This window comes from Triticum urartu, chromosome 4A (genome assembly GCF_056163025.1).
Source record: "Triticum urartu cultivar PI428250 chromosome 4A, HENAU_Tu73, whole genome shotgun sequence".
Classification (NCBI taxonomy): domain Eukaryota; kingdom Viridiplantae; phylum Streptophyta; class Magnoliopsida; order Poales; family Poaceae; genus Triticum; species Triticum urartu.
The window spans coordinates 442274254-442287495 of record NC_141876.1 but is presented as its reverse complement, the minus strand read 5'-3'; the positions used below and the strand labels follow the sequence as shown (position 1 = coordinate 442287495).

General features: G+C 48.3%; 2 protein-coding genes across 2 annotated transcripts; both read left to right on the top strand.

Moving 5' to 3' along the window:
• The first annotated feature begins 2679 nt into the window (after positions 1-2679).
• On the top strand, positions 2680-3870 carry LOC125551995 (uncharacterized). The gene is made up of 2 exons (XM_048715430.2): positions 2680-3578; positions 3686-3870. Exon 1 carries the CDS (start codon positions 2876-2878, stop codon positions 3569-3571), a length of 696 nt encoding a protein of 231 aa, XP_048571387.1. The 5' UTR covers positions 2680-2875; the 3' UTR covers positions 3572-3578; positions 3686-3870.
• A 142-nt stretch (positions 3871-4012) lies between these two features.
• LOC125551994 (trihelix transcription factor ENAP2) lies at positions 4013-6022 on the top strand. The gene is made up of 2 exons (XM_048715429.2): positions 4013-5090; positions 5611-6022. The coding sequence occupies exons 1-2, from the start codon at positions 4292-4294 to the stop codon at positions 5625-5627; spliced, it is 816 nt and encodes a 271-aa protein (XP_048571386.1). The 5' UTR covers positions 4013-4291; the 3' UTR covers positions 5628-6022.
• Positions 6023-13242: the final 7220 nt, after the last annotated feature.

Here is a 13242-nt window from a genome sequence, read left to right as displayed (position 1 = left end):
GTGATTATTGCTGAGCTGGTGCGGACGGTAGCCCGGTAAAGGATTCTCTTCAGCAGGGGCAGTATTTTGACAGTAGAACCAGGTTTGGTTCCAGTCTTTTGGATGGCTGTGAAGTTTGGCGTGAGGAAATTCAACCTCTTTCCTCTTTTGGATTGACACACCGCCAAGTTCAGTATCGGGTCTGTCAGAAAATTCAGTCAGATGGTTTAAGTGAAAGAGATCTTGAAAGAGGTCGACAGTTGGTTCTTCTTGCAGGTAAACCTCGCAGAATACTTGGAAGTCGCATATGTTGGACACAGAATTTGGTCCAATATCTTGAGGATGAAGTTGGAACCTGGCAAGAACATCCCAGAAATTTTTTGATCCGGGAGGACTGAAACCTCAAGCTAAATGTTGCATGAACACAATCACTTCTCCATCTTGAGGCTCAGGAGGGCACTCAGGGCCAAGAACTCGCCAATGGAGGACATTTTTTGAAGCTAAAGCGCATGTGGTGACATATTCATTGATTTGCGTTTCTGTGATCCGAGATGGAACCCAGTTGCAAGCAGCAAATTGCTTCGTCATCTTACAAAGTCTGTAAAAGGAAAATGGACGGTTTACGATTGGCGGTTCATATGTGTTTGTCAAATGTTAAACCGGCAATTCAAGGTATGCGTATGAAGTGAACCAGGCATTGTTGTTCAAAGTCTAGATGGCGGTTTAAGAGAGGGATAATGACATACGATGGATTATCAATACTAAAGGACAAACCACCCATTGGAGGCAGAACCCAATCTGAAAATTTGTTAAGTGTTGCGGAAACAAGTTTCATAAGATGGTGATATAATTTTGGATCTACCGTTGTTCAAAAGACAAATTTTTTTGAGCTTTACAATGGTGTTAAACAGAACAGAGAAGGTTCAGATAAGGATTTATACAGGAACAGTAAGATGCTGTAGTACAACAGATTAAAGCTACAGATCCAGCCGCAAGGGGAAACTATCAGGCCTAGCTAGATTCAGTACGATGCTAAAGGAAAAACAGAAGAAGTGCTGATGAACACTGACGAACACCGAAGAAACTTCGAAACCCTAATGAAGATTTAACAAGTAAAGGGAAGGAGTATTTACCAGAGACACACAGCGGTGGAGTATCTTAAGAGATCTGGTACGAACAGGGTGATGCAGCGGCCTTGTTGGTGCAGACTGGAAGATCGACGACGGCGGCGGCGGCGATGCTTGAGGTCTTCGGGTCGCGAGGAGGAAGACGATGTGAATAGGAAAAGGGGGAAATGGAAGGCGCCCCGGTCTTATTTATAAGGGAAGTGGAATAAAATAGCAGGCGCGAAAATTGAGGAGTCGGGAGCGGCAAAAAAGGATGTAGCTGTCGCCTCGATCTTCGGGAATTAATTAAAGAGAAAGGAATCTTCATAAATCTTTTTATACAGGGATGACGTCACAATGATTTACTGCGGTGTCAGAAGATGACGTCATGGCGGTTCACCAAAGTTCACAGGGAGAAGACAATATGGCGATTTACGAGAATTGTCAGAAAGTCAAGTAGTTTTTTTTCTAAAGATTGAAGATTGACATGAACAGATTCAAATCAATCTGGGGCCTAATGTTGAGGATATAACCATTAAGGGTAAACCGCCCAGGAGGGGCCGGTTCACCCTCACCTATGCTGAAGCCCAAGGAAACCCAGAAGATGGCGCTTTACAGATAAGGCTTAGAGGCCCAGAGCCCGCGGGCGATTTAGGGCCCATGGCAGTAAATCGCCATGATTGTATAAACTAATATTATAAGATAGGAAAGAGGAGACCGAGGCGGACACTTGTATGAGCCAGCCTCGGGACTCTGTAGACCGGCCGGGGTCCTCCTGAGTATATAAAGGGTGACCCGGCGGCGGTTCAAAGAAAAAACAACAACTCGAGAGCCAGACAAAACGGATTCGCTCCCTGGCCTTCGAAACCCTAGCAATACCAATCACAACTAGACGTAGGCTTTTACCTTCATCGAAGCGGCCGAACTAGTATAAACTCCCGTGTCCCCTTGTCCGGTTTAACCCCTTTCAAGCTAACCCGTAGCGATGGCTCCGCGATTAAGTCCTTTCACGAGGACATCTGCCGTGACAATTCCAGGACAGATGGGCTGTGAGGAAGAGAGGGAGTGGTGGGAACAATGCGACTCGGGCGGTGACAGGAAAGTGGGGGGCGAGTTATGAGACGTCCCCTCCGTCTCCCGCTCTGCCTGAGACGTGCAACTGCCTCGCACGTGTGGCCGCGCCGAGACAGGCTCGCGAGAAACTGCCGATTCAGCAGTTTCCGCCGGGCCAGGCTGCGGCCTGCTTTAAGGTCCGCGCGGGCCACAAATCACATGCAGCCCAGGCAATTAAATAGACTGCATACATCCCGCGTGGGCTTGGTTGGACTGCATGCGGGCAACAAAACACACCCCGTGACCCAAACCTTATATCTATGACAATTTTTTTGAATAAATAAAGCATGCGAGATTTCTAAAAAAAAAACACGCCCCAAATGCAGTACTCACATGTCGCAAAGCCAACTGCCTTTTTTATGTAGTAGAATCTTGTCCCATAAATCTACGTACGTCAGTAGTTGAGTGTGGCCGCAGTTGGTTCAGTAATCAGTACGCACCGCTTTACAAGGCACTTCACTGCCACAACGCGAACCATCTCCCTGCTCAAGCCGTCAAGCGCAACCACCACCGAAACCTCCTCATCAATTTACTTATTTACTGTCGTTGAGTACGCAGCTGGTTCAGTACGCCGCTGCTTTATAAGAGCAAAGTAGCTCAAATCGATCGCAACCACCCCGCACTCTCAGACTCTCAGTCCAGTTCCCAGTCCCACGCCGGCCGGCCGTTCGTCCGACATGCATTGGAGCGACGAGGAGACGTCGGTTCTCGTCGACGCTTGGGGCCCGCTGTACCTCGGCCGCAACCGAGGCTCCCTCAGCATGGAGGAGTGGGACTCCGTGTGCAGAGCCGTCGACGCACACCACGCCGCCGCCGGGCTCGACTTCAGCCGCAACCCCGCCGGCTGCAAGAGGCGCATCTCTGCACTCCAGGCTCGGTACACGGAGGAGGCCGCCAAGGAGCAGCCGACGTCGGCGTGGCGCCACTTTGCTCACCTCCGGGCGTTCCTGGCCGACCCCAGCGGCGGGCCTCCGGGCTTCGGCGCCAAGAAGCCGGGGGCGTCCGTGAAGAAGGAGAAAAAGAAGGTGGAGGAGGCGAGTGGATCGGTCGGCACGACCAAGGTCCCGGCGAAGCGCCAGTTTTCGAGCCTACGGGACATCCTGGCAAAGACGCCGGCGACCGTGAAGGAGGAGGAGGTGGTCGGCTGCGGGTGTGAGTTGGTTGGGGGTTCGGCGGCGGGGCTGAGCGTGACGAAGCTGGTGGCGGAGATGACGAGGCTGGCGGAGGTGCACGAGCGCGTGGAGATGGAGAGGCTCAAGTTCATGAAGGAGATGCTCATGATGAAGATGAAGGAGGAGGAGGAGACGGAGGACGTGAAGCTGGAGCGCAAGAAAGTGAAGGCGGAGAATGAGGAACAAGTCCACGGCAACTAACATCATGGTAATCCAAAAACTAAATGATCTCTGTCCCATTCCCAGTCCTGTCAGCGACAATACAGTTTTTTTCTTCATCTTACGTCTGGTTTCTACTGTATTTTGTGTGCGCAGGGACAGGGGATTTGGTCTGCAGGCTGATGCGTTTAGGCTGAAAATCCAGTAGAGTAGGAGTAGTAGTGTTTGTGCTTCACTGTATCTTGTTTTACATCTAGTTTTACTTACTGCATTTGTGGTTGTACTCCGCACTTACCATGTACCGTAGCTAGTAGTTTTGAATCAGTAGTAGGATTATAATCCAGTGTTTGTGTCTGGATCGAGTTGAATCATGAAGGAAGCTGAGAGTTGGCAATGCAAGGGAAGGGAAGGGAAGGGAAGATGGATCCCCAAAATTCCTAATCCTAACCAGGAGAGGCTTTGTTTGAAATCAAGGCGCAGCACACACAAGAGGCACGGTTGGGTTGGACCAAACCTCCCCCCTCCTCTCCCCTTCCCTGCGAGGCTGCGACGCACCGCTATGGGCTGCGTAGGACGGTAGGAGTCGCCGACGCAGGTACGGCACCACCGCGAGACGCGCCTATATATATATATAAGGCGCAGCGCAGGGCCTCCGGGGTCCGACCCCGAGGGGCACCCCCGTCGCTCGCATTGATCCCTCAGGCTCAGACGGCAGGCGCGCACACCCACGCCACGCCTCCCTCCCTCCCGAAGCCAGCGCCGATGTCCGCCATCGCGCACCGCCGCCGCCGCCCCGCGCCGGCCCCGCCCGCGTGGACCCCGGAGCCCTGGAGCGACGGCGAGACGGCCGCGCTGCTCGAGGCCTGGGGCCCGCGCCACCTCCGCGCCGGCGGCGGCCCCCTCCGCACCTCCGACTGGCGCGCCTGCGCCGCCGCCGTCACCGCCCGCCGCGCCGCCGACGGCCGCGCGCCGCGCACCGTCGACCAGTGCAAGAACCGCATGGACTACCTCAAGAAGCGCCTCCGGGCCGACCGCTCCAGGCCCTCGTCGCCGCCGCCGCTCTCCGGCTCCCTCCGCCGCCTCGCCAAGCTCCTCCGCCAGGCCCCCTCCGTCCCGCACCGCCTCGCGCCCAAGGTCCAGCGGGAGGACCGCCAGGACGACAACGAGGTGGAGACCGACCACAACCGCTCTCCCCTGTACCGCGACTGGCCGCCGGTGCCCAAGCGGCGGAGGACGGCCGTCTCGCTGTCGCCGCCGAGCTCCTCCGCGGAGCATCACCACGGGAACGGAGGGGCGGCCTGCACGGAGGTTGCGGCTGCTCTGGATAGGCTGGCGGGGACGTACGAGCGGGTTGAGGCGGCCAAGCAGATGGAGGCGACGCGGCTGGAGGACCGTCGCCTGGAGGCCATGCGGGGCCTAGAGATCGAGCGCATGCGGGTTCTCGCCGACGTCGCCATCTCCACCTCCGACGATACACAAACCCCAGCCACCTCCGCCGCCATCTCCACCTCCGCCGATACACACACCTCTGTCGCCGCCGCAGCCAGCGGCGGCCTAGGCGGTGAGCTTTCTCTCGTTGCCTGAGCCCATCTGCTCATTGTCTATGGTTAATGATTGTTGATTGGCGTTTGAATTTGGACGCAACATGCCTGCAAATCTGCAATTCCTGAGACTGAGAGCACCATCTTATGCATAATCATGAGCACTGAGATCATTAAATTTGGTGAGACATTCATTATTGCTAGAAAACAGTGTGATCCAGCCTCAAATTAGCCTCGAGTTATTCATTCATCATAAGATAATGTTAAGATGCGATGCTATTATTTCTAATCAGACTACTCATGTGCGACAGTGCAAGGCTGCTTTCTGCTTATGCTCTGTAGTCTGTTCCATCTCCAGTAGAACACCAACTGCAAGATTTTAGAGAGATGAGCACTGAATAAGTACTGTTAACAAGTACTACGTGTAGTATTAGCCTGTTCATCATGTAGTACATGATTATGTTGCTTTGAACAATTAGGAATCATCTGGTCAGGATTCACACTTCTCTGACATTTTGTCTGTCTTGTGCTTTTTGACAGAGGAACAAGTACAGTAGACTGGGCATGGTAGAGCCCTCCGGATTCCAGATCATCTTTTCAGGAGATCATTGCAGCGTGGAGAAGCCAACTGACGTGATGATGCCCTTACCAAAAGTTACATGGGTTTAGGTTACAGGAAAAGCTTAGCCAGATATAGGATAGCACATGATGAGACTTTCTTTAGTTCAATGATTGCGGGTTTTACAGCGGTGCAGGACGAGGGACTCGACTGCCTGAATGCATCGTTCTGTTCTTTGCGACTCGGCCAGTCATGTGGGCACACGGTAATTTACTGCTGTAATCACCTCGTGTTTCCAGCTGTTCGGCTGTGAAACATTATCGGTAAATATGATGTTTTGGGTAGGATACTTATATGAGTTCCAGAAGGCTGCCGTGCTTCTGTTATGTGTTTGCTTGCTGCTGGTGTGTGCAATCTTGTGCGGCTTTGTGCGTGTGTGCCTTTCCTCGCACATTGCTGTAGTATAATTGATAAATCTTTGTCAGGTAAGCGAGCAAAAGTTCCTCGCCTCTCTTAACCTGGAAAATGCACGGCAGCAAGCTGGAAACGGGAATGATTTGGGCCAATAATTTGAATGTTTCAGAAGCTCTGGCACCTTTTCTTTTGATGGGTAGAAGCTCTTGCACTTTGTTACTGAGCCATTTGAAATTGTTTTTATGCCTTTTGCCATTTGGTGGGTGCTTTTGATATATATTCCTAAAAATAATATGTAGAGAATTTCTCTGATTTGAGATAAAACCTTTAAAACTTTCAAGTTTCGGGTAATCATTGGCAGATGTTAGCTATATATACATAAACTTGTGTTTTTTTTCTTTTGCGAAAAAAACTTTCGATCTACTTATCTTCAATCATTGTAGTACAATAAAAACCAGAAATAATAAAAATCACATCCAAATCCGTAGACCACCTAGTGACGACTACGAGCATTTAAGCGAATCGAAGGCGCAGCGCACCAGAACAACAACAGCCGTCAATAAAGAGTAGCGTAGATTGAAAGGATCCAATCTGAAAACACACGAATATAGATGAAAGACGACCAGATTCGAACAGATCCATCAAAAACAAATACACCAGAGACACACCTCTACATGTCCACCGACAATGCTAGACGCACAACCGAAACGAGGGCCAGGCGGGGAGAACCATCTTCAAAGAGCCGCCGCCTCTCGCTTTCTTGAAGACACAAAACCCAACAAAAACTCAAAGAAATATCTAAAAACGAAGCCCTCTCATCGGAAAGGATCAGGTTCCACCGCGCACTCATGGCCCTAAGGGCATCTTCAAGGGAGATCTGTAAAACGCTGGTATATGTCCGGACACATTTGTTCACTTTTGTAATTCAATTGGGACCTGTATCAGTCCGCGAAGCTGTACGGACGTTCAAATTCTGGTATTTTGGAGAAAAAAGTAAGGGAGCTTTGCTCGAGTCCGGACATGCAATTGACCAATCACATGCATGGTCCCTCTCTTCTCTCTCTTTGAGGGCACAATGTTAGGAGAACACTTGTGTTGAATCGACCCAAATTGATGTTATGCTATGAGATACATTCGTCACAAGTTTATGGTTAATAACACAAAGATGGTTAATGTTTGCATAATTCCTTAGACCATGAGAGTATCGAGTTTCTTCATACTTGCTTCATGAACTTTGGCGTTTGTTAAACGTCATCCGTAAATGGGTGGCTATTACGGCGGCTTACGGGTTCATGGAAATGTGTGTCAAGTAACTTGATAGCTCAAGATTGGGATTTGCTCCTCCAACGATGGAGAGATATTCTCGGACCCTCTCAGTGTTACGGTATCCATCATCGTCTGGCCAGACACAGTGTGATTTGATCACAGGGATGCCGGAACACGGAAACGAGAAAAGAGAACAAAACCGGTAACGAGGTAACTAGCATAGTGGACAAGTTGTTGATCCACGGGGATGCAAGTAAATCTCACCTCAGGTATCTGTAACATATCGTGAAGCAACAGGAATAGCACACGACAACTGGAGGTTCACTCGAATATTCATTCGTGTGGGTATAGGGGTCAATATGGTTGTCCACGGCTCTGATGTTGATCATTGATCGAAAAGTGTTCCGGCCATGTATATGCTTCACTGAACCTATAGGGTCACACGCTTAAGGATCATCTATTTGCTGAATACTAGACAGGGTGTCTGAGAGAAAATCGCCAGAAAAGTTCCGGACAGCGGAAAAGTTCCGCCAAGAGAGAATAGCGAAATAGTTTCGTAAAACCGAAAAGTTGTTTCGGGGTATACCATTAAGTCAAATTGGTTTCGGGACACGCCTGATAATTCTTGGAGGGTGCCAGAATTATTCTGAAAACTTTTGTGAATTTTTTGGGATAGAAACCGAAAAAGTTCCGGAGCTGCCGGTACCGCATTGGTTGCTTTTCGCAGATGAAATTGTAACATCCCAAATTTTTAATTTGGAATGTTATACATAGATCATTCTTGCATATCATATTTTATTTGCATTTCGTCTCGCGTTCCTCAAAATCCTAAGCAACTCAAGGACCCTCGGAGAGAGTTGGGGATTTCCACGGTTTTCAAATTTGATTTTATCAAATTTTGAAACAAGGATTTTGGTTTTAATTATTTTTTTCTCCGAAAATATTTCATATTAAAATATACGAGAGGAAATAATATGACTTCTCCAACATAATTGAAATATTGGAGGAAAAATATTAAAATCAAATATTTGTTCTATTGGATTTTTATTGTAATTTTGTTTGCATTAGAAAAATTGCACGTTTTTCAAAATTGCATTTTAGGGCCAAGAAAATATTCATCTCGTTCTAAATATTTTATTTAGACGGTGAAAATTTATTTTGGTATTTTTAGATTTTTATTTTTTTTCTAGGATTTTATTTCCGTCGGCGAAATTATTTAAAAAAAAGGGTTCCCGCGCCCGACTGGGCCTAAGGCCCAGCCGAGCCAGGCCGCCGCCGCCGCCGCTCGGACCGGAGTCCGAGTCGGACTCCGCCTCCGTCGCGCCTTGCCCCCTCCTCCAAGTCGCCGCCCCGCCCTTTATATACGCACCCTCCCGAGCCCCAACACCACACCACCACCGCCGCCAACCCCGCTGCCCGCAGCCACCGCCGCCCCGCAAGCCACCGCCCCGCAACCCCGCCTCGCCGGAGCCCCTCGCCGGAGGTACCTCACCGGAATCCGAGCCGCCGGTTTTTTTGAACCGTTTGGTTTTTTTAGAAAACGCTAGATTCGTTTTTTTCGGATCGCCGATTTTTTCGGTTTTCCTGTTTAGCAGACGTTCGTCCGTACGTTCGTTTTAATGAACGGTTCTTCGCCCGTTAGTTACAGCTAACGAACGCTCGTTTGTTAGTCTGTTCGTCAGTTTTCTTTTATTGGATTTATCTGCGATTATTCTCGATCGCGATTTCTGATCCGATCTTAGTTTCTGTTTATCTTTTCACTCGTTAGTCGGAATCAGGCGATTCAAGCGCCTAGATCTTCGTCTCGAGTCCTTCTTTCTGTTTAATCAACTTAAACAAGTTTTTACTACCGTAAAATTTGACCTAGGTCCAGATTAGTAAACGGATCTTGTTTCTTTCGCCGTTTGAGTTTTGTTACTCCGTTTGATTTGATTCTTTTTGCTAACCGGAGTTCTTAAGTTGAACTTTCTGGTTAACCTCTTTTATTTGAGTTTCGCTTGCGCATCTTTGCTTGTTGCTTATGTATGTTATTGTTTGTTTGCGATAGAACACCCGGAGTGCGAAGCGTGCTACTACGAGTCTCTAGGTTTCGCAGATCGTCAGCAAGGCAAGTAACACATTGATCATACCCTTTTCATACCCAGTTTTTATGCATTAGTTACACCCCCCAAACATTGCATGATTAGGATGTCATTAACATGTGGGTTGTGAAGTAGTTGTTGAGGTAGGAACCTATTACCCTGTTACATTCAAACCCTTGGGAGTTATTTCTATGCGTTGCTTATATTGCTATGCTATGCTCATAGACGTGAGTGAAATCCATGACAGATGTGAGATTGATAATTAATGGTTCAACTTAAGGTGGCAACTTAAATACACATCTGGGTGGATTGAGGCACCTGGAGTACCCAGTGTTGCCTGTATTTTTGGAAATCCCGGAGTAACCGTGTGATCTTCCTATGGACCGCCACCCAGGCTCAAAGGGAACTAAGATAATTCTTGCTAGAAACTTCCGTGTGCAGCCACAAGCTATTATGGGCTCTAGCATAGTTGAGTAAGTTACGTGAAGCTCTTGAAGAGGCAGATCAGCAGATAGTGGGATGTAGGTTGGTATGGTCTGTCCGGAGTAGAGAGTTAATGTTACTGAAAGACTGTGTCTCGGTCATCCGTTTCTTAAACACCTTGTAGTGCGAGAAATCCAACGGAGGCGATCGAGTCTTGTGGGAAAAAGTGCGCAAACCTCTGCAGAGTGTACAATCTAATCATGGTTAGCCGTGTCCCTGGTTATGGACAAATCTTGAGTATCTAGTACTTGGGTTATCACATGTATCTCATCACTCTTAATTAATACTGTTGGGTTGTTAACCACTTTAATTGGGATTGAGTTGGAGGAACCTTCTCAATGTTGTTTCAACTACCATGATAGTTAAATTAAAATCTATTCCTTTGTTGTAGGGAAAAATTGGCTTTTCGCAAAAACTATAACCATAGAGCTTTCCACCAGCCAAATATGCATGTAGTGATATCATTATTCTGTTTTTGCTCTACTGTGTTACATTGCCAGCATATTCCATGTGCTGACCCGTTTTCGGGCTGCAGCGTATTATGTTGCAGACTTTTCAGACGAGGAGTAAGGTTCGTTAGGTCGTTGCCGTGCAGCTCAGCTATGCCGTTGGAGTTGATGGACTCACTTTATCTTCCAAGCCTTCCGCTGTTATCGCATTAGATGGCCTTAAGCCATATCATTGTAATAAGTTCTCTCTTGAGACATTCGATGTAATAAGTGTGTGATTGCCACTCTGTTATAAATCCTTCGAGTACTGTGTGTCAGCATTACTGATCCAGGGATGACACTGAAGCACAGAGACTTGACCATCTGAGGTCGGGTCGCTACAAGATGGTATCAGAGCACACATTGAGTGTAGGACACGACCACTAAGATAAACGATAGGTCACACTTCTTAACTCATTTCTGACTCCTCTCCATTTTCTACTCTTTAGGATGGCGGAGATGAAGCACAAGTTTGCACAACCGAATGAAGACACACCATTTGGACGCCACCTGAAGGAAGTCACTAGGTACTTGAACATTGGAATACCAAGCTTCACCGGGACGTACAACGCCACTTTACCTAAAGAGGAGCGCTGGATGATTCAAGTACAAGTTCCAGGAAAGACGTTCTCGCCAACTTCTAAACCCATAGAATTTTCTTTCGAAGCACCCACCTGGAGCCTAGGCAAGAGCATGGCAACCCACATTACCATGGGACGCATTGGAGAAGTCTACCACATGGAACTTAAGGACACTATCTACCAGATATGTGGGCGCCGAGACGAGCAATGGGAAGTAATCAGCACCAAGAAGGATAGATCCATTGCAGCTTTCATCCAGGAGTTAAACCAGCACATTCGACGTCAGGAGAACCAGATGTGCGCGGACATGATGGACTTGAAGAAGGCAAAGACTAGGATCATCGAACTGGAAGAAGAACTCAAGTTTACACGCGATGGATATGAGGAGGAAATCAAGACACTAGTGGATAAGAATGCCGACCTAACAATGAAGCTAGCAATATTGATGGGAGGCCCTACACCAGTAGAAGAAGACGAAGAACCCAAGGAGATTCGCCCGGAAGACTACATCATCATCGACGACACCGATTCCGACCCTAGTGATGATGACTTCGAAGACGAAGCTGGAGCAGACATCATGGAGTCTTCCACCGATCAAAATTTCTAGATGACCACCATATGTTATTAGTATTCCCCCATGTAATTAGTAGTAGATGAGCACTTTACGATAGTCCTAGACCGTTGTATGCCCTTGCTTGATTGATTGAGTGAAATGTTTGTGTTTGTCTCATGTGCATATGGGTAGTGTTTTCTCATTAGACCCTTTTTTCTATTCCGATCTCTTCCATCTAAACCCATCAGATGCCTCCGAGACGTGACCCCGGTTTTGTTTCCCCACCGGAGCTCACCCAGTTGATCCAGCAGCAGAATACTTTGAAGCAATTGCTAGTTCAGAACCAGGGCAACAACAAAAACAATAACAACAACAACAACCCGCCGCCAGTGGACAACTTAGCCCGTTTTCTAAGGTTACAGCCGCGGTGTTTTCCAGTAGCACCGAGCCTATAGTTGGTGATGATTGGCTACGCCGTATTGGAAGGGAGTTGACCACCGCAGGTTGCACAGATGCTGAAAGAGTGTGATTTGCCGCACACCAATTGGATGGACCTGCAGCCTCATGGTGGGAGAATTACACAGCCACCTTTCCTATAGCTAATATCACTTGGGACCAGTTTCAGCAAGCTTTCCGCACATCCCATGTCTCAACTAGAGCCATGCAGATGAAGAAGCGGGAGTTCCGCAACCTACGTTAGGGGAACCGTACTGTGGCTCAGTACATGGATGAGTTTAGCAAGTTATCTCGCTATGCCCCTGATGATGTGGCCACAGATGCCGCAAAGCAGGAGAAGTTTATGGAAGGGCTGAATGATGAGATGAGCATGCAGTTGATGGTAGCAACCTTCAACAACTACCAGGAGTTGGTAGATAAGGCTCTTATGATTGAAGGGAAGCGGCAGCAGATTGAGAGCCGCAAGAGGAAGTATGGACATGGGAAGTATAACTCAGGAGCTCAGCAGAAGCCTCGCCTAACCCCGAACTCGGGAGGACTTGTTCATAACCATGGAGGTCACAACCACACTGGAGGAGGATCTCATAATCACAATGGTACTAAGAATGGGAATGGGAACGGAGCCAACAACAATCATAACCGCCCCAATTCAGCCACACCCGCCAAGAGGGACTTAAGTCATGTTACTTGCTTCAAGTGCGGGAAGACTGGACACTACGCCACGGAGTGCCCTGAAGGAAAGAATGGAAACGGAAATGGGAGCGCTGGGAAGAAGCCTAATCCATTCAACAAAGGACAAGTGAACCACGTTAACGTGGAGGAGGTTGAAGAGCAGCCGGACGCGGTAATAGGTAAGTTTTTGGTTAAGTCATTTACCGCTCTTGTTCTTTTCGATACTGGTGCATTGCATTCGTACATATCAAGGGGATTCGTGGATAAGTTTAAACTACCAACCCAAACCCTTAGGACCCCTCTGTTAGTAAGCTCACCTGGAGCAGAATACATGGCCAGCCGATGGTGCGACCAGATACCCCTAACCATTGGCACCCATGTCTTTCCGTTTGACCTAATTATCTTGGAGTCATAAGGATTGGATGTGATATTAAGTATGGATTGGATGTCAAAGTATGGAGGAAGCATTGACTGTGCTAGTAAATCGATTTATCTCACCACCATGGAGGGAAAAAGGATTAAGTATGTATCTAGGCATGTGCCTAGGAGCAGCCAAGTGAATACCCTCACGGGAGTTGTTCAGGAGGAAGTACCTGTAGTGAAGGATTACCCGGATGTT